Below are 22,595 nucleotides of genomic sequence, written 5' to 3'. Positions count from 1 at the left end.
TCAGACAATACCCTCTAAGCTATGAGATTACTTTTCAAGTGACAACTGCCGCCTTCTCTGCAAACTACAGAATTGTATTATAAAAGCAAAGCCATACACATAAAACACTGAAGTACACACAATCTTTTCAAAAATACATACAGCCATAAAATCTTGTTGTAAGTTACTGTCGTCATCATTTATGGTGACATCAAACATTCTTACACAGGAATTTTAATAATAATAAAAGACCTTAATTTAGTTAATCAAAAAGTCCAAAAAAATGATTAAAACATAACTGCACAAACAGAATGCTACCTGTAAAAAGCATCACAGCATAGAGGCTGCATACTACCACAACTCATGAAATTTATTTTTGCATCTGGTTTCAAAAAGATATGAGCACATACATGAAAAACTTTCATTACATGCCATTTGGTGCAATCTAACTTACGACTTTATGAGTAAAATCACATCCCTAGAACTGATGTTGTACTACATGGGACAGATAAGTCTCCCCTAAACTCCAGCTCTTCTACATTTTCTCCTAGAGCAAGAAACCGTAGGATCAACAAAAATCAAGTGGGCCGATCACTGATTTCAGGTCCACATTTCCGACAGACAAAGCGATTTGCTTGGGCAGCCTATCCCTTCCTCTCCCTCATGAGCAGGCTTGTTGCCATGACTTCATGAAATGACATTAGGGGTCAGGTTTAAGTTCATCTAGCAGCAAACCCTTTCCTCTGTAGTTTCTTCCTCAGGTTCTGTAACCAGCAGCTATTTTCAATGCAAAGATAAAAGGCAGAAGCTTATAAAAGAATAGGACAGATATCTTAGACATTAATTAAGAAACTGAAGTCCCAATCTTCCACAAAGAAATGCAGAAATGAAAAGTATGTAACTAAGGCACATGAAACGAGTCAGAAAAACAGAAGTAACAAAAATGGACAATGTAAGGAGAACAAAGAAGTGATACAAGCTTATTTTTTTTTCAAAATTATAACTTAAATGCATATATGCACAAAGAAGAAAAATGAGCATGCATTTCTGCCACTACATTCCGCTTCCATACTGCATTCCTGTCCTCACTTGCCTATCTTCTACATTCAGACTTGCTCCTTATTCGGTGTATTCATTATTCCACCGTTACATTACATGCAGCATCCCAGTTCTAATCTCCTCTGCTTTTATATATTGTTACAATAAACCCGATCAATAATTTTCTGCAAACCTTCCCATGCAAAGTAATTTGTCCAAAAATAAAAGTACTACCATTTATATTTAGGCAGAAATAAAAATAAATGTCTTTAAGTAAGTAGTCAGACAGTACTGAGAAATTCAGTTCATTCTTCTGAATCGAAGCTGACTCAGAAGTAGGGCTTGAAACCTAAAATACGAACCTCAATCATTTTCACGGCTGCGTTATCCAAATTACGAGCTTTTTAACTTGAGCAAAATCTCTTAAAATATTTGTACGAAGATAAGTGAATCACAGACAAGTCTATCTGATGATTTTTCCAGTTGCTGAGAGACATAAAAGGGCACAAACAAGTTGCAAGTAAGCCTCAACTTTAGATTGTAACTGCTCAACACCACAGTGCAAACCTCCTCCTGCTTCAACTCCTGCTTGGCAACAGCAAGATCGAAATGATTTGGCTTGTTAACATGAACAAAAAACATTCATGTATATGTAATTAGTATAAAGCTTAAAAGACAAACGCTGCCACTCTCTGAACTTTCCACAAGCTCACCCCCTACCCTCCACCAAACCTCTTTCCATGGTCTCAAATTAAACAGACTAGCTGTAAAACAGCAGGGTGTCAAATTAAGGCACGCTTTATTTTCAGAGGTCTCCACACTTCGCGGCTGACTTCCTGTCAGGAAGAGTTCCATTTCAGTGCAGAGCCCCATCAGCAGGGAGCTCACAGAATTAAGTGCCAGTTGATATTACTTTGTTTTGCATTTACCACCCATGAGAATATTGTTCAAAGATCTAGTTATAAAGTCAGCATGGTATCATCCTTCTGACTAGACTGCCAAGCCACAGGGTGTGCTCTCGCTGCACAAAACTCACCTTAAATGGTGGTGTTTTTTTAAGTCCTAGTGTGCTGGTGAAGCAACAGGATGCCTTTTTTCTTCAGAAAAGTCTTGCTTCTGTAGCTAAATTATGTTCTTGTTAACATCTGTAGCATCTGCAGTGTACATTCATGGATGTGAAACTGACCTGTAACCTACCAGACTCCCAGAATTCACGTTTAAGTTATACAGTCTGCTCTCTTCTCTGAACATGAAAACAATTACACATTAATCGTACAAACCCTCAGCAGTTTTAAATTCTACAGGCTAGGGCTTTTAACTGAAGCGGACACATTTCCCATTCAGCTGCTACCTGTCCCAAATTCCTGATCAAATGTAAGTAATTTTCATTTCATAAGAGAAATTTTCTCAGTAAGAGTCTCTAGTATCTGAAGAGCCAACAGAATAACCACTAAAGATAGCTCTTAAAAAAAATAAATAAATAAAGGAAGGGAGGGATATTCTTTTTCCCTCTCCAAATTTTTCTAATAGATTTTCGTAAGACGACATTAGGAAGTTCATGTCTCTCCTCCAGCATAGCTAACTATTGCTAAGGGCTTTTGTGCCTTTCTTTCAATGTTATCTTTTATTCTTTCCTCTATCCAAAGTCTTCACATCATTCTGACTTTTCCAAGTGAACTGTCCCAAGAATCAACTCCTTACCCAAATCCATACCAAAGCACCATAGCTTCACTGAAAATTACAGAGGACATTTTTCAAATGGGGTCAAAATCAGATAACCAGATATAACAATTTCTTACCAGGAAGCCACCTCTATTGCTTTGATTATTATTTATGTCCAACATGCACTAACAACAACCCCATTTAATAAAATATCAAATACCAAAGTAACTCATATTTAGCAAACATCAGATATTATTCTATTTTTCTCAAACTAAATGTCATACTCGGTAGTTTTTACCTAGCTTATGATTCCACATCATATATTCCACCTCTAAATTGAGAAGCGAGCAAAGCTTTAATGTATCTCCTAGACTATAAAACATGGAAAGATGTAAGGAAATAAAGACAAATAAGTAGCTTATGTATTTTAACTACTGTGACCACTACGTGTTAGGACGTTAGATGTATACAACTATACAGTGCTTACTACACCATTATTAGGCCACTTACTATTCAGGTAGTATTGACAAATCATTCCCAATACATTCTAATCTATTTCCATAGTTAAAACTAACAGCTCAGTTTAAATTACACACCTTTTTGATTTCTACTGTTATGCAAACTATGAATATACACCTGCTTTACAGACTTTACGGAAACCAATCCCTTTCTATCAGTTTATTTAAAAAAAAAAAATTAAAATAGTTAGTGGACACAGTGGCTTTAAGCTCCTGATCTGTAAGCCACACTAACAGCAAACAGACCACATTACTGACAAAGCCAACAACTACACTAAGAAAAAAGACAAAATTGAAACGTACCATAAATGTATCAAACCAAAGTGGAATCCAATTAGTGTGTTCATTAGTGATTTTTATCAAAAATTCCTCTTCAGAAACTGCTATTTCTTAGCTTAGAGCAGCTCGTCAGTTAATTCCATTGAATTCAATGCAGGTTTCTTTGTTTCTTTGTTTTTGTTTTTAAGGAAGATATGTTTCAAGCAATTTAGAACAGAACAGGAATTCCAGCTAAGAATGAAGTTCTAACAGTCAAGTTCAGTTCAAAGAAAAGGATTTAAATAAACAAAAACAGCTGGAAATCCTATCAGAATGGGAAACTGGCAGGAAGGTTTCAGCCTCTACCAACATACCAACATCCACTTCTGACACTATCATGTTGTGGGCCAAGATAATAAAATAGGAGGCACTACTTTCAGAGCAGCCCTTGTAATAACTAGGAGAACTTTTCAAGAGATAGCTCATAAGAAAACAACTACAGCACTAAAAATACCGTGAAGCAGCACTGCACATAAAAACTCAAAAGACACGTCCCAAATACTTGTCATCCAAGAGCATCTTCAAGACAGGATGAGTATCTTTCATTTTGTGTGCCAGTTACAGTGGCCGTGCAATATTTGTTAAAAAACTGCCTTAGGAATCCTGCAACCACCACCCAAATAGCAATTAATAAAATGCCTGGCAATCCTGTGTTTCCATACACAGCTTTATTATTATGCCTTGCTTTATTTGGTACAGCATTAGATCTGAGACAGCTTCAGAATCTAGACAATCAGTAGCTGAATAAGATGATACTGAACAGCCTGTGGAAGGAAGCAAGACATTTCATCCCTACAGAAAGCTAGGCTGGCAGATTTTCTTTCAATCTTCCAATTAATCAAAACGGCACAAACCGACTAACATACAATACAGAGTCTCTGGCACACCTGAGGATGATAGTTTTTTCTGGGCACCTCAGTACAACGCTCAGGCTAAACTGGAAACACCGAGCACTTCATAACACAGCAAAGAAAGTTAACAACACAAAGCAAACACCTATGGGCATGAGTGATCCAGCACCTTATTGTGAACATCACAATTTAGACTTTGGGAAGTCCTTTTTCCTATTTTATCTGTTATGTCATTAATCTTTACTATTTGCCTAACCAAGTTTTGTTTCTAATTATTTTCATCACAAGGCAAATTAGCATTCAAGATTTGGCTGTTGTGCTTTGCTTTCTTTTTAATCAAATACAGCTGCATTCATCTTTTTTTTTTTTTTTTTTTTAAATCAGAATTATGCTATCCAAACTGTAATCCTTAGTAAGAAAAGATACAAACAAAGCCTTTCTTGTTCAAACAATTGGAAAAACTGCTACAGATTCCAAGTGACTTTAAAATGAAATTAGTACTTGCACTGAAACAGACTGAAAGTCATTTGCCAGCAAGAAGTTATACAAAATTTGATTTCTATACTAAGATGCACATGTTTTCAAATCATGGACCTAAAGGATTATTAGATCCTTTTATAAATAATTTTCAGCTATTAGAACCCAATGTAATTAGATGGGAAATTATCATCTTGATAATTATGTCATCACCTAACAAGTGGGGCACACAAAAAGAATTCAAACAGCATTTATTCCAGAACACTGTTAGAGTTTTGGTGTTTTCATTAGTTTCAGCTACCACTGTATCACAGTGATGCAGCTCTACAGATAACCTATATCCAATTCATTTAAAGCTTAATAACAATCGCTATAATTATCCAAATGAAATTGCACTTAAAAGTAAATTAGAAACCAGTGCAGATCACAATGCAACACTATATGCTCTGTTATATTCTGTGCAATAACTGAAAATCCTCCATCTTCTAGAACACCTAAAAACTCTGAGTAATGAAAAGGTTTACCACATTTTAGAACAGTGCAGAAATCTATTCCTGAGATAATGAATTTGGATCATCAATACAAAGCTTTCTGTGTACAGAATATCCAGAAAAGCCTAAAGATCCTATGATATTTTACAAACATTTAAGCACAAGGGCAGAGGCGAAGAATGGCGCGCAAAAAGTGTGCAAAAAAACCAATATCTTAAATACCATAATATTACACTTTCTTGGGGTAAATGCTGCTTTACTGTTTGTTCAAGGGTGCACTTGTTGGTATTGTTCAAATAATTAAGTCCTTATCAGAGTAAGAGATACAATGCCATTAAAATACTTTAAGAATATGAGTTTATGCTCCTCTTCCCCATCTCCGCATGAAAACTGTATTTGATGAAGATTCAATATAAATCCAATAGCTACAACTACGCAGTTGTACTGCAATACTCCACAGCCCTATTTACAGAAGATAAAAAGCCTAGAGACTAAATGTACCCAAATATTGGTCTTGCTTTTGCAAAACCTGTCCCTTTGAAACAACAGGGAGCAGGAGGACCCAAGAAGCACTTTACCCCACCCTACCAGCGAGCAGGGTATCAGAAGGTCAGGAGGAGGAGGAAGCATAAAAACACGATGCAGTATTCATCAATTCTTATTTCCTAAACTTTTTTTGAAGGTTGGATGGCTTACCACCAGTTATAGAAATTATTTGAATCAGTATGAATAAGTCTATTTTATGATCTAGAAAACTTTGATGCACTCATGTCAAACTACAAATCTGACAAGAACTTAATTACTTTTCTTACATATATTCCAGTGACAGTTGAGTCCATCTACTAAAAAAAGGATAAAGAATTTTTCAAGAATTGCCAATTCTTTAAATTAGAAAGCATCACAGAATTATAGAGAACTTTATTCACCATTTATTGCATCTTTTCACTGCAGATCTATGATAATAGAACAAACATTTCACATACGTGAGTAACAGAAATACGTTTTAGAAACTTCATGAGAGAGCAGGGAAGGTGACAGTTTTCCCTGTTTTGATGGAGTAGCTCAAGGAAACAAGTGACCAACGAAAGGACACACAGTAGCATATTTACTTTATGGATGAGCATACACGTGCCCCTTTAGTTTAGAGAAAAAGCATTTTATATGAAAATGCTTTTTTCAGGGATGACATCAAGTTTCTCCAAACAGAAGCCTTACTTTACAATAGCGTGCGAACATCTTTACCATCCTGATGTCACTCATTTAAAAGGGATTTTAGACACAGGACCTCACTCATTTAGCTTGTTTAATCACCCCAACAGGATACCAGCCTACATGGTGCTTCTAGATTCACTGTACTGTATGCATTTCTGATAAATGGGAAAAGAATAGATGACCTGGCAGAAGGCTCAGACAATAACATGTGATTTACAGGACATGAATACAGCTACTATAAGATTTATCTGACAGCCCTCTCCGATAGTGGACTGTTGAGTATCCGATGGAATGATTTCTAGTCTGGAAAGTCTGCTACTGAGTAGCCATACACATTATTTATTTATTAGATGTTTTGGGTTGAAACCATTTTTAAATGATGCACTTCACAATGCCCAGCCATAAATTTCGTTTTAAACCCTAGAAGGGAGGTAGTGTTATTGGAATGTGTGTCAGACTGAATTAGGATGAGCAACACAACGCTTTCATAAAGTGGCCTTGAATGCAGCGTGGATTCTTTCAAAAATGATATTAATGTCAAATAAGCAGGAACACTTTGCAGTAATATTAAATGAAGGATTTCTTTATGATAGATTTATATAAATGTAAGTATACACACAGACATGTCTGAAAATGTAGCGTGTCTATCAAAAACTCACAACTGTTTTCACCTTAGAAACAGCCTTTTGTCTGCATCGCAAACCACCTGTTTCTTCTTTTACTTTGCATAAACCACAAAACAATACATCAAAATATAAACATGAAAGCAAAACCCAGTAGTGAAGTTTTTTCCACTTGTCTGAACATACAAACTTTCCAAGAGAAAAATCATTAACAAGGCACTGTAATACTTGAATCGAAATATGTTATTAAGATTTTTAATCACTTAACCGGAGGAGTTGCTTTGTTCTTGTGGGGAAAGTTACTTGGGAGACTTTGTTGTTCTATTTTGAACTACTAAAAAAAATATATATATATATATTTCAGACAAATCTAACTAAATACATTTTAAAAGATAAATCAAGAACTTACAACAAAAATATGATGTTTAAAACAAATTTTCAGAAAGAGGTTAACATAAAAACACCAAAAAAATTAATCAGAACACTCTTTCAGTTTCATAAAATGATGGCTGACAAATTTGTGAAGTTTTAAATCAAATTTGCAGATACTTACTTTGTAACTATGGCACATTATTTATGTGATTAAAAACTAGTTTTTGACCTGATCTTTTGATCTTTGGCACTTCATCCTCTCCATCTCCTCTTAAAAATTAATTAAAATTTTAGCAAAAGGATATCACTTCCCTTCCCACCCTATCTCGTCAAAAAAAAAATAAAAAAGGAAAAAAATCAATCAAGCTCAATCCCATCTCCTCCCAGTATCTGTAAACCGTCGTCTTGAAATTCAATTTCATATCTCTCAAGCTTTCATGTAGCAAAAGACAGTTCACTTCTTAACAAAATAAATCACTTCTGTGATTGCCATGCTGACCTCTTTGAATTAGGAAAATTCAAAGTGAAAAATGTAATTATCACCCCAGAACAATCTGTATACATCTGGAGCTAATTTTAGATTCATTTCTCACATCATTTTTCATATTCTGCCAAAAACTACAGCTGCTATGCAACTTAAAAAAAGATTCTGAGGTCTTTGTGACTTTACTGGTTTATTTCTACTATTTCAGCAAGAACAACCTCAGTCTCAGTAACCAGCAGTACTAAGCAATCGCTACATCCTCAATTTGATTAAATTAGTATTAAATGGCACTGTGACACGTATGACAAATAGATGCATTAGAGCACGTCATTTATTTCTTATCCCTTCCACTTCCCACAACCAAACAAGTGATGCACAGTAAGGACACGTGATTTTAAAGAAAAGATTAGATTATTCTACCTAAAAAGAAGGAAAGGTTAATCATTAATTACTGAAACCAGGAGAAAGGATACCAAAATCTAATTTTTTCAATGGCAATACAGCGCTTTCAGACAAATATCTTGTATTCAACTAGTTTTACTCATTAATGAGCAACATTAAAACTTGCATATAGATTTATTGGTGGTGAAGAATCTTTTTTAATGCATATCAGTATCAAGTTCATGTTCTCTAGTTTATGAACGCCTGCTTCCAGCATTGCAATACGTAAAATAACTACCCCTAAATTCCAGAATTTCCATGAGGACTATAAGATTTCTTTCAGAATAAAAGCAATCTTTTCCAAAGAAAATGGAAAACCGGAGGAGCAAATTCCTACATACATTCATTAGTAATAAGCTTACTAGAAAACATAAGTACTCTTCACTAGTTCATTGTAAAATCTATTAGGTGTAATCTCCAGAAGTAACTGTTCTTATTGCATTTTATTGACAATGCAGACTACCGATTTTTCACACCTTCTATGATTCTTTCATTTGTATTCATGAAATGTCTATCAGCACACTCTAAATAAATTTGGCAATATAGGCACTAAAACGAATAAATCGATGTGAAGAAACATTAATTTTGCATTATCCTTATTCGTCAGGCAAGCAAACCATAAGGGCTGTAAATGAAGGTCAAAGGTTTTGAAATGGGTCAGAACCCTTGACCTCTAGACCAATACCATTCCCATTAAAAAAGGCTATTTTAAAGTTTTAAGTAGGGGAATTTACTACCAGAAAGGTATCATTTTTAAGGCACCAAAAGAAAGGCTCAATAAAAACATTCTTCCATTTAATTAGAAAAAAGAAAGCAATAATCAAAAAGAAAAAACAATTAATATAGCATAACATTCCTTGATCATAATTTTGAGAAAGCTATTGGGCTCTGTCTCTTATTCTACAAATTTAAGAATATGGAAATTGCATCTGAAATATCTAAAACTTCTTTGCTTTTAGAAACGGAGAAAGTACCAGTTGACAACCAGGATTTGCTTTTACATTTTCCTCCAATTCTTATTGCTCGTCAAATCAATTAAGAATGACAGGGTTTCAAAAGCATTTATCACTCATTTCATAATCTCTACACAAAAGAAAAAATTCCACACATCCCAGAGGATTCAGCATGCCAAGATGCAGATATCAATCTGTTTCTATATCCTTAATATTTCATTGACTCTATTTCATCTTGCAAAAATGACAGTACAGAAATACTTAGGCATGTCAAATTCAAGGTTATATAAACACACAACAGTAAGGTAACATAAAGCCTTTGGTACCTTCTCTCTCTGACCGAAAGATCAAAATCGTTATTAAAAAAAAATTCTGCTTTTAGTAAGAGAAAAGACCTTACATCTCATATTTTTTAAATAATTACAGAATTTTAAATTGAAACTAAAATTTCAAGTAAATTTTTCATAGCAAATTCCATTGTGTTCAAAGAACAATTCAGATGTTACATAGATCTCACCTGTGAGCAAAGAAGCATCACCAGCTCCACAACTGAACTGCTAGATTTCATACACACGAGGCCTACAAAAGGAAAAACAAAAATGTTAGACATAAAAACAAGTTTATTTGGCATCATTTGTTAAAACAAAGTATTGTAATGTGCAATAGAAGCATCCCAACAATAAAAGAAAGCCGACATTCTCATACCACTTACAGTAGAATTTTGTACTTTATCAGCATTAAATAAAATTTTCTGAGGGAGACCATACATTCCATGCTTCGCATCGAAAGATGCAGCTAATAGTAATACATTACCTCCATTATTGGGAGTTTCATAAATGCTTGAATTTCAAAATGATCAGAACCATGGTTAACATATGTTACATTAAATCCACTGTATCTACATTTTGCTTCTTCTTGAAGGATTGGGTCATTATATATGCAGAGAAGGGAAATGGCTTTATGACCTTTGCTTTCTCCACTGCACGTTCTACATTCAGCCCCCAGCTATCAATCAAGTTTCCATTTTGTTCCATGGCAGCAGACATCCCAAACACTCTTATTAGTGCTTTGACCCCTAACCCCACACTAAACCTTAGCAGAAGTGCAAGCAGCAACTTATTATACATTCTCAATTGTTTATAAACTAATTTGACTACTGTTATTATTTGCATTTGCACAATGTTTGGGATTAGTCTACAACTGTTCTTTTAGGCCAAAAATAATTATTTGTTTATTTTTGCCTACTCAAACCCAATCATTTTCTTTTTTTTTTTTTTTTTCAGCCTTCAAATCCACAATATATTTTTGTGGATATATCATATAAAAATCCATATATATGTAATATATAATATATAATATATATATATTTCTCTGTATAATCTATACTATAGTCAAAATATTTTCATAAAATCAGCAAGTTTGAAAAAGAGAATTTTGAAACCAGATTCTTCATATCGACGGAACAAAGAAAATACAAGTAGGATACTCATTTCCCTGGGTAAACAGCTTTTTCAGAAAAAATCTGTTATTCCAGTTAAACAAATGAAATGAATTTGTTCACAAGGCAGCTTCAATTAAAATATTTATAAGCTAAGGCAATTTCCATATGTATAATCAAAAGTAGAACTCTATCCTGTTCAGTCTTACAGAGAATACTAGTGTGACAATTCCTAGGCTTTTCCCTGTCATAAAAGCCCTGGGAGGCAGGCAGGTTTAATACCTAAAAGGCAAGTTTAATTCTTAAAACAAGTAACTTCAGTGAAGTTAAACATCAAGCCTGATACAAACACTTATTTGTGTTTGATACGCTAACCGTGATTCTGGCAACAGTGACATTAGTCAGCACTATATGCAGGATGCCTGTCCAAACCTAGGAAATAAGCAAATTTAAAACTTTACCTATTACAGATATTGCTCAAATATAAGCCGTCAACACAAATTTATCAGCCCTGAGCTTCCAGCACGTGAGTACTTAACTATTAGAAGTCAAAACAAGCTCAAGGCCTAATTCAATTCACTGCTGCAACTGGACAAAAGCTGCATTTTTGCTCTAAAAATGGGTGAGCAAAACAGTTTTATATGATAAAATTAAGAAAAATCTGAAACACTCATGTTCACTATTATATCAAAATTATTCCAATAAATATGACTTCTTACATTCAGAACACTGACCTTTGCTTCACAGGACTCTGCCTTGTTCTTAGAAAAAAACAGAAACTCAACTGTAGAAAGAAAACTCAGACCCTCTCAAGCTCAACCATTCAGTACTAGGAGAAGTCACTATTACTGCTGTACACTTGAATCTTTATCACTTGAGAAGTGACAAAGAATTCTTCTCAATGTATTCCTGTTACCTTCACTACTGCCCTCCCATGAGAAATCAAAACAACATAAGAAGTTTCTCATGTAAGAGATACTTCATAACACCCTCTGACAATGTACCTGCTGTTACGGCAACACCATGAAAATGCAAGGCTTTCTATCCTTACGTTTCTACATTCTACGCTTAATTCTGGGTCAAAGTTGTCTTTGTAAAGCACGCATGACATATTTCAGACATCAGGTTTTTGATACAATTCCCTGGAAGAATCAGAGAACTAGAATAGGACAGTAGTTAGTCTGACCTCATGCAAAATAGGAAACTATCAGATGAGATATAGGCAAAGAAGTAGCGCAAAGACAGGAAAGATGAGGTAGCAGTGACAATGACCTCCAGCTGAGGAATTAAGACAGAGGAAAGGAAAGGCAGCAAAATCCAGTAGGCAGTTGCAAGGGAAGGCAGAAAGAAAGTTTCTAGGGCAGCACCAGCAGTGATAACAGACATTTTGAGTCTCTAAGATTAAAAAACAAAACAAAACAAATGCATATGTTCTTAATGGAAACTTACTTGTACCTTCTATCAGCAACTCCTGCCCATGGCTGCCTAAAAGAGTTCGAGAAAGGAACGGAGCAAAATCCACAAAAATCTCTCTCAGAAGTGGGGCAGCTTTTTCCAAAGCATGTTCAAGTCTGTCTGTAATACTAGTAAAAAGACACATACGATTAACAAAACAAAACACTGGAGAAATTCTGCAGAAAGGAGCACAGAATTTTGCCAATGTCAAAGTGATACAGATGTATCAATATCCCAACACTTATATTTTCCCCAGCCCTGATTAGATATTGATCACCCAGAACAACCTAAAACAAAGAAGTTTAATTGATTTTGATTGAAATGTGGAATTGGATTATCAACTGGAATATCAAAATGTAAGCCACAGCACAGCTCTTCGCATGTTCAATTACAGAATTTACCTCATATTTGAAGCAGAATCCTCAGGCACTGAAGAAACCGTAGGGACAGATGGCAGTTTTGAATTTGATGAACGCCTTCCTACAAGAGAGAATAAGAAACTAATGGTATAAGAAACACATAAGAGGTTATACATCTGGATCAGACTTAAGTCTCACACTCCATTATGAGAAGCGATTGTTTTCAAGTACATGTGGGACTAGATAAACTCTTCAACCTCTCTGTACCACAAACTTGATTTGCCACAAGACTCTTATTTAATTGCATTTGTACTTACCAAATATCGTCCTAGTAAGCTTTTAAAATGCTACTCTAGCATAAACAGAAAGTAACGCGCTGAAGCCCCTGCCAACTGCTTTAAGGAGGAACTCAGACTAAACTGATCTTTTCTGGCCTTATCACCCACAAGTCTCAATAAATTTAACACTTGCAACCCTGAAACAGATAGTGCATATAATGACCTACATAACCTAATACTCCTGTAATGCACTATTATATTCTACTACTATTAATTTAATACATACTAACATAAAGCCAAATTGCAACATTTTCAAGCATCTCTTTTGGTTACTTGAAGTGCTCGCCAATTTTTAATTAACAGGAAACCCTTTACTTTCTGTTACCAGTGTTACCAATGCATCTGATAAGGCAGAATACAAAACCAGTGTGTCTAGTTTTAAGCACTGCCACACAAGGATTCTGACAAGGACAGCTATGATAAAATTATCCATTGCACCGTCAACTTTATTAGCATGATGGCAGCAGTATAACTTCATTTATGAGTTAACTGTTTCCCATTGATTATTCACAGGTTAATAGTGAAGACTGAGTCTTTTACGTGCCCTACACTTTAAAAAACAAACAAAGAAACAACAAAAAAACACAATTGTGTTATGTCAAACTAACACTACATGGCTTCATCAGCAAGGTAGTAAATGCTGCCCAGTAAGAAAAGAGAAACACAAACTCCGTACTGCAGTGTGGTTTGCTGGTTTGGTGTCAGCAGTGATAGACAGAGGCTAAGCAGAACAGCCAGAGATTCCACAGGTATTTGCAGCCAGAACAGGAATGGTGAAACTCACAAATCTTACACTGCATTTCAAATTATAGAGAGGAATGAATCTTAGCAAACAGATTTCTGTGAAATGCTGAGGAAAATGACCACTTTTAGACCATCTGCACTTCTGTCTCTTTCCAGCTTAAGGCCCTGTCCTATTCCTCTTTCTTCTCAGTGTGACAGCTACAGAATCCCACTGCAGCTGAAGTAGGGCAGCAGAAGGAAGCATGAAACAACAGTTTAATCATAGTAGTTCCCATATCTAGCTTAGCAAAGACCTGATCCTTCTTAGAACAGTGACAGCAGAAAAACTCCCAATCACCCTACCTACAATGGTGTGTGGTCAACTAAACACAGCCTTTGTGAAACTATGCTGCAAAGACCTTCAAAATGCCAACCAAAACCTGTCATCTACAACTTTTCAATGTTCTTTTACATGACTGAAGTGGAATAAATTTGTAAGAAGGCAAAGCATATATCCTTGATACTAAGGTTATTTCTCCTGTCACATTTCAAACTTCTGCTCCAGAACACTGATACGTTATTCCCCAAGGATGTATTTTTCATTGTAAGACATGTCTGTCCCTAGTCACATTATAAAAGCAACATAGAAACTAATTAAAAAAAACAATGCATCAAAATTCTAAGTTCTCCTTCAATTTTTTTCTTCATAGGTAGATTTCAGTGCAAATGTGAATCACTCTTTTCATAAATTCAACATGAAACTCTTATATTGGCTTTTGTGTGGGATGACATGGTCAAAAACAACTTTGGGTGGGCTATATAGAATGAGAGGAAAGAGTACAGAACAAAGCATTAGGTGACAGTAAGGTAGAACGTGAATGTTCTACATGATCTTTCCAAAACAATGTATATAATCAAGGCAAATCAATATATATCGCTTCAGAGGGACAACTGGATTCACTGGGAGTAGCTAGAATATTTTTCCATTTTGACTTCTTAAGTACTTCTGATAACTAGCGCTCATAGATATAACACTTTTTTTTTTTTTTTTTTTTTTTTTAAGTTAGGTTTTACACAGACAGACCATCTAAATACATTTTGGTCTTTCCAAAGAAGCAGCATTCAAATTATGTTCTGAAAATCAGAAAGATATTAACTTAAATAAATAAATAAGCTGAATATCACAGAAAGCAAAAATAAAAATAAATCAGCAATTCAAAAGTTCTTAACAGGGTAGTACATAACTACAGATAATAGCTACATACTGATAGTAACTATACTTTTTTTATACATACATTCATACCTAAATATACACAATATCTCTTTCCCCATTACCTCTTGTATTGAAACCTGAAAACTCATTTTAGTCATAACTTACATATTTTAATTATTTAAATACAATTCTCAGTTTTCTCTCTAAAGCCCAGCATCTCTATACTCACTAAAAAAAAAAAGTGCTTCAACTTAATACATAAGTGCCTAGTGACAGACTTCAGCCCATACACTGTCTGTCTGCTGAAATTTGCACACTGACTGGGGAAGCTGAACAGAATACAGGACTGACATTATATCTAAAGCCTCCAAAATAAGGAAGTCCTCTCAACAAGCAGACAGAAGAATATTTTGTTGTATAAAAGCATCCAGGCTTTTTACTATATATAAATCTGTGACCTGTAATCCACTAATCTTTGAGTACGTCAAAGTCATCAAAAATAAAAGGAAAATCAAAAAAAGGCTTTAGCAGTGCAGCAGGATGGCAGGAGTTTTACAGTTAAATGAGATGAAAGAAACTCAGCGCAGCATTTAGGCCACGAGTAAAATAACTGAAGGAAAAAAAAGAAAATCAAGGAAAACATCTGCTAAGACAATTAAAAGGCATAATAGCCATCATGAGGCTAATAAAGAGACATGCACTGAATACTAGGTTATTTATTTTTTCTGAAGCACACAATAGCATTGGCAAAAATTTTGACAGGTGAAGGAACTGTCTGACCAACAAGGAGAGAATGACTACTCTTTTTAGAAATCGAAACAAACTTCCTAGTAGAGAACAACTAGGTCTAAATATGTAAATGGAAAACCAATAAATATTAAGTTAATATCAATCTTAAAACACAGAACAAAAAAAGAGCGCTAGAAAAACCTGAATTTGAAAAAAGCTTAAGTAAGGAATTGAGGCATCTACACAAACTGATATTCTAATTTAAGCTTATGTAATGATATTTATGGTTTACATTTCTCCATGTTTATCATCACCTATACCCACATTTAACCTCAGACACATTTCATTATAAAGAGTGCATCTCCAATTTATCACAGCTGAGATTTTTAGATGTGATCAGTACACATGGTGGTATTTGCATTTCATTTTTGTTTTGTGAAAATCTTTTATTTCTGACTTTGACTCAAAAATGGCTTTTTATGCCAGTATGTTAGCTTTAAGAAAAAAAACTTCAGTAGCATATTTTCATCCACAACACACATGTGGGTAAGTGCAGTAGCTACTTCAAACATGTGGAACTAAACCAACTTATCTCTTCCTTATCCTTTCACTGATAAACTGGCTCCTTCAAACTGACAGTTTTACAGACATTAGCAAGGACATAAAAGAAAATGCAAATAGATCATCTGTCTAGCACCCTTGCAGTGAAACCTTATTGTTTATTCAAGGTCCCCAAAGGTCTAAACAAATGATGTTTCCAGCAATAAAATATTGTTAAAGCAACTCCTTCTGTAAGATCTTAATGCTTTAGCATAAGCATTTAAAATACGTGTGGGCAATACAGAAACAGCCGGTGACATACTTCGGTCTGGGAGGATGCAGACAACTCAAAAAACAAATGACTTATTACACTTCTTAATTTTGCAAAACTGATCTAACATACTGAAATATACTGATGCCTTTTACGAAAGGAATATCTGGTAAAATCATGAGTTCGTTCAAAAATACACTTCCAGGCTAGAAGCGTAAAATGAAAGACTACAATGAAAAGTTTTCATAAGCTAATATAAGCTATCTGTTACATAAACATGTCTGCAGGTTAAACCAAAACAGATTTCACAAAACAATGGTGCATTCTGAAGAGAAGCTGTTCTAAAACTATTTTCATATTAGCATTCAAATATTTTGCTGCATGTCATTAACATTTCGGATTATTTTCTAAGTGCCATCAAACTTGTTGGTAACTAGCCTTCAACTACTGTTACTGTCGAGTTCAATTGCTCTTTGAAATACTTATTTCAATAGGTTTCTTGAATTACTACTGCACTGATAGTAACTCACTTCACGTGCACTTCAACTTGCGCCTGTCTCCCACCTTACTGCAAGACGTGAAGATATTTTTACCTCAGTATAAAAACCAATGAACACCATTCTTCTTTGCAAAAGCAACTGTGGGAGAAATTGTACATTTTCCAACACGTAGAACTAGGATGGACTCACAAATGCTTTCTTTTAACCTCGTGTTAGTGCTTATTCCCAGCTTCGATCCAAGTACCTATGCCTGTTTTCACCTCAGCCTTTGAAATGGCCTTGTTTATAACTTCAGACTTTGAGGAACAGACCATGCTTTCACTCAGGACAAGCAGACAGACAGGAGGCAAACAACAGAAACTGTGTGGAACTTCTCAGTGCTTTCTATACTTGGGAGTGCCAGTAAGGACAAGACACAATGCACATTTGCCTCTTCCCTTCATACTCCTTCTTCGTAAAAATGACACTTGAACAAGCATTTTCCAATTATTCAAAAGCCTCAAAATCACACCACAATAGTAACACACATACGCAATCCTTTAAGTATACAAATGGAGAAACTCAGCATCACAGAAAACAGCTGGAAAGAAAACTGCCAAATCATTCAAAAGAAATTCATACTACTTCAGAACGTTGCAACTGTAACTAAGATGTTTAGAAAGAAAACTAGGGAGCAAACAGAAATACAAGCACCCTACTAGCACACTTACAGTACCTCAGACACCTTCACCAAGTCCTGCCTTCCCAATGGCCCTTCATGGGCACTTAGTGTGTAAAATATTAAATCTCACCTTCTGCCTTAAGCAAATTCCAAGAAGAAACAACTCAAGTGAATTCCTGCTCCCTGGGTAACAGTGCTCTTTTGCTCAATACCACCCTCAGTAAGACAGGGCTAAGAAGAGCCTTTGTTTTCTCCATTTATTTTCAGGATCTTTCAAAAAAACTGGGATAGAAATTTCAGCAAAAGATGTGCCCAGATATGAGACATCGTAAAAATGTTCAAAAGCAAGTTTACATCACGAAGGGCAGATTTGTATACAGAAAGAGGTTTTTTTTGTGCTCTGAAATATTCAGTGCTTTGAGTAAGAGAATGGGAAGAAGCTTCTGCTAAAAGGACACACTGTTTGAGGCCAAATCATGTTTTCACCCTCTTTCAGAGTATCAGAGGAATAGAGCGAGCTGAGATGGTTATCATTTTAACTTGTCAACACCTCATATTTGGTAGGCCAGGACATGTCACATCCACTTGATATAAAGTCCAGCAAGCTTCAGACAATGTTAAGGGTCAAATATCTGAGATACTCACAGACTTCGAGCTATAGGCAAGTTAGGCAACTCTAGGAAAAAATACTGGTGAGGAGATAGATCAATTCTATCACACAACAAACATGAACAGACACCTCTGAAACGATATGGACTAATATTTCAGCATGCAATTTTGGTACCGCACCTGTAGGTGGAGGATGTTCACATACTACCTAGAACTTATGCCCATATTATGCTTATACACATCTTACAGCTAAAAAACTGTCACTTGCTGTTTCATTTTATTTCTAGGTCTTTACCTCTTTTTCATCTGTTTTTGAGTAAAGCAATGCAAGTCTACACAACAAGGCATTACATGTAAAGCTTAGTTGCTTTTTGAAAGGTATCATACAAATGCATATCAAACATTTTGTAAAACATTTTCTACCTTAGAAAAAGCAGCTGAAATTTATTTTAAAATGTAGTAACGTCGTTAATAAATAACTTTTGTAAAGATGTGAAAGCCTACAATTTATACTCATTACATATAGTGCCAGGCTCAGCTGTTTTCAAAGAACAGTTTTTCTTAATGATTAAGTAAACAGACTTGCAAAAAATGTTAGCTAAAAAAAAAATGAGCATGAAGTATTGACTCAGCTGCATGTAGACAAAAATGAGTGAAAAACATGATGTAAACTCTGGAAAAATTTTGTTTTTATTCTAATTTCATAGAAACTTCATTTAGTTAAACTTCATTAAAGCTAAAGCCCATATCAAGAACTGAATTTCAAACTTGAACGTGTGCAATTTACCTAAGCGACACAAACATAAGCTACACTAACTCCGCACATTTTTTTGTTTCCATGCCATTATTTTAGTAGGAAAAAAGTCTCACATTTAATTTGAAATCATGATTTCATTTAACCCTTCACTTCTTCTTTTACTAAGTTAGACTGCCAGCCTAAACATATGTAATATTTTTATTCTGATTTGTTTCTTTTTATGCATATCTGTTCAGATTAGGTGCAGAATTTTTGCCAAAACTCCTAGACATGCTGAAAGTCACACAGTTACCAAACACAACAGTATTGTTTACTGTCTGCATTTCTTATACATTCCACAGACACAGGGACACTTGTATTCCTTCTCTACTTTCTTAGAAGGTAGAATAAATCTGAAAAATCAGTGTTGATCTGATTTGTTTCCATTAAGAGCAAATAAACATTGCCTTAAGAAATGGTACTAAATAAGGCCATATCTAACCTGGGTAATAAGATGAGAAATTAATACATTATAATTTACTTTAAAAAGCAATTTCAGGGTAGATCAGGTTTTATACATTTAAAAACAGATTCACTTCTCAGAGCCTATCTTCCCCAACAGCACTTTACCATTTTAAGACGACATTCTTTCCTAGTCCAAACATAGTTACTAAACTGCTCTAGAGCAGCCTCCTGAAGTTTCAATCACTAAATGAATTCTGCCTTTTGCAAAGAATAAAAACATATTAAGTTTCAACAGCTTTTCATTTATCATGGCTGGTAAAATTTTTTGGATTTCCCTATGAAACACAATGAGCAGCTGAAGATGACAACAAATATGTGCTGTACACATGAGAACATGGGAACGGGTTCTATTTTTTACCTTTGCAATTTAGATACAAGATCATAAAAATGGGGGGAAAAAATGTTCAACCTCTGAAAACTGAGATTTCCTTCATTAAGATGCAAATCACTTTCAAGTCTTGACATTCAACTTCATGAACACAATTATGAGAACCTAGATTAGCCTTGTGACTTCAACAGGGCTAAGCAAAAAAGCACGCCTTTGACACAGCATATATGGCTAAATATCATTTATCTTACATGGAACAACCAGAGAGACTAAGGGTTCAAAGGACCACTTTGCTTATAAACAACCTACTCATTTCTGTCCCTACTGCAAGAACTGTCCAAAGCAATTAGTTCAGCAGCAACACCAAATCTGACCTTAGACTAAAGGTACTGGAAGCACTTTTATATCATTTTCAGTCCTAATTAGCATTAAAAAAACACACCCTCAGATAAATATCCTACAATTTATAAATAATTTTTATATTCTATGTAACAAAAAAATTTGTTTAAAAATAGTATAATATATTGTGTTTACACTACAAACAAATTAATAAATAATGATTGCTTTTTTAAAATCAGAAGAATTGTGAAATTATGCTACTTCAACAGGATCAGACATGCACTTGATCAGCTAAGAGGTAAAAAGAATACCTCAAACAAGTTTAATAAACATTTGTATTGTTTTTCAATAGAACATCATTTCTGCAATTTATTCTTATTCAAAAAAGATGAGATTGCGTTTGGGTTTTTTTGTTCATTTTTGCTTTGTCAGTTTTGTTTTTTTTAAGCTCTTATGTATCTCCAGAATCAAAACTAAGCATAATAAAATTATCTGTGTGATAAATCACCGGAAAACATTCAAAAGGATAAAATCTTACATGGGTTCATGAATATAAAGTCACCGACATTTCATCAAGTTTAATTCAGTATCACATTTATTTTCCTGTAAAGCACTGTGAAGACCTTTAAGTGTCCTTTGCAACTCAAACAATTCTATGGAAGTATCTGGTACTGGTTTTTGTTACATGCACAGATAACAAATGCAAGCCTATAAACTACTACAGGAGATTATAGGACAGATACAAATACAGTAGTATGCTGGATACAGAAGTCTCAAAGGCCCTTTTGTCTGACTTAATAATTTAGGAGATGTTATACCTGATGCACTCCAGTAATTCGTAATTCAGGGGAGAAAAAAAGAAACAAAATGGGACACTACAAAAAACCGTCTTCCCAAATTGACACGTTCTCCAGTGAGAACGTATAACCAGCAATAACTATCAAGAACTAGAAATAACTCATATGTAAAAAACAAACATATAAACAGTTAAAATACATATTAGCCAATATTACACCTGAAAGTAATTAATCAAAACAGTTATTTTCATTTAATGATTTAATACACACAACTCATTTTCATTAGGAAATCACATAACTTGTTCATTTGCATTCACAATGGATGGTGGGGAAAAGGGAAGCAAGTATGGAAGGGTACTCTCACTTACCAGGAGATTCAGCTGACAAATCTGAAGCTTGTGTCGAATCTAAAGAAACCACACTGACAGCATTTGCAGGAATACCCACAGGAGCTGTAGTAGCGGAAATGTTTGATTTCTTGGGTGGTACTACAACACTCCTACATGAAGACAAAGAGTTACAAATTAATACTGTAGGAAAGTTCACACATAATCCTTGTTTACACATGTAGCACATACGCCTCTGTGTCCTGTCAAATTGTTGCTTGTTCTCTACTTTCATTTTTTGTGATCTATCTTATCCAAAAGGACACTTCACTGCCATTTGGTTTTTACAATAGCTTAATATCAAAGCCAGTTTATCAAAATTGCTGTGCAACAAGCATTCAGGTGCAACACAGTTTCAAGAAGGGTAAATGACAAAATCTATAGTAGGGGTTGCCTAGACAGTACTCCTTCTGATGTTCTAATGATCAACTCACAATTGAAGGATATACTATAGCTATAAGTGGCCCAGTAGAATTGGTGTGTTAACATTCATTCAGCTGTCACATAAAGCTAATATAAAAATATATAAAAATAAACACATAGCTAATAACCTAAGTTTGAGTATAACTTTATATCTTTGAAGTTTGGTTGACATATCAAAAGACTCTTAGCAGCAGAAGAAAATCTCCATTTTTTATGCGAGTTTAATTTCAGGCCTTGTAGTCAGCACTAAAGACGAAAAGATGCGAAGTGGGAAGTTAGGCATGGAGATTTATCTCATATGTTACTACGACATCTATTTATGCCATACAAATTTCAATTAAATTGTAGCACTTTATTCCAAATACCTAAAAGGCCTTGTTAAGCATACGTTAAAGGCATTTTTAATTGCAAGTTAGCTCCATAAACATGCAAAAACCCAGCTAATGAGGTAAAGAGTACAGCTGATATATAATGCACTCCCACAGCAGCGCTTACTTTTAATTACCTGGTGTTAACCGTAAGCCGGAAGTCTTCAACATTCAATTTATTTAATCACATCTTTTGTTGGCAGTACTATAACCACACGCTGAAACTATTCCCTTAATAGCCTTAAAACATTCATTTTCTAAATAAAGTAACTTCAAAATGACCCAAATAAAGGTGTGATAATAGTAATCAAGAAGTTCTGTTAGATATTTCTAAAATCATTCTTGTCACAATGAAGAACGTAATGGATTCAACTCCCTTCAGTTCAAAGGATGTCACAGAAGCTAGACAATGTTAGTGACCAAATCAACCCTTCTTAA

General features: G+C 34.8%; 1 protein-coding gene across 4 annotated transcripts in view; it reads right to left on the bottom strand.

Moving 5' to 3' along the window:
* LRBA (LPS responsive beige-like anchor protein) overlaps positions 1–22,595 on the bottom strand; it is a 363,075-nt gene that overhangs the window by 259,404 nt on the left and 81,076 nt on the right. For 3 of the 4 annotated variants that reach the window (XM_052690432.1, XM_052690429.1, XM_052690431.1), the window contains exons 31-34: positions 21,349–21,479; positions 12,714–12,792; positions 12,307–12,440; positions 9,937–9,998 (exon numbers count right to left, since the gene is read on the bottom strand). In XM_052690432.1, the coding sequence (XP_052546392.1) occupies positions 9,937–9,998; positions 12,307–12,440; positions 12,714–12,792; positions 21,349–21,479 (406 nt within the window). The remainder of the gene's footprint in view (positions 1–9,936; positions 9,999–12,306; positions 12,441–12,713; positions 12,793–21,348; positions 21,480–22,595) is intronic. The other variant, XM_052690430.1, reaches the window with a different exon arrangement.

This window comes from Tympanuchus pallidicinctus, unplaced genomic scaffold (assembly GCF_026119805.1).
Source record: "Tympanuchus pallidicinctus isolate F22 unplaced genomic scaffold, pur_lepc_1.0 scaffold26, whole genome shotgun sequence".
Lineage (NCBI taxonomy): Eukaryota > Metazoa > Chordata > Aves > Galliformes > Phasianidae > Tympanuchus > Tympanuchus pallidicinctus.
This window is presented reverse-complemented; position numbering and strand designations above follow the sequence as displayed.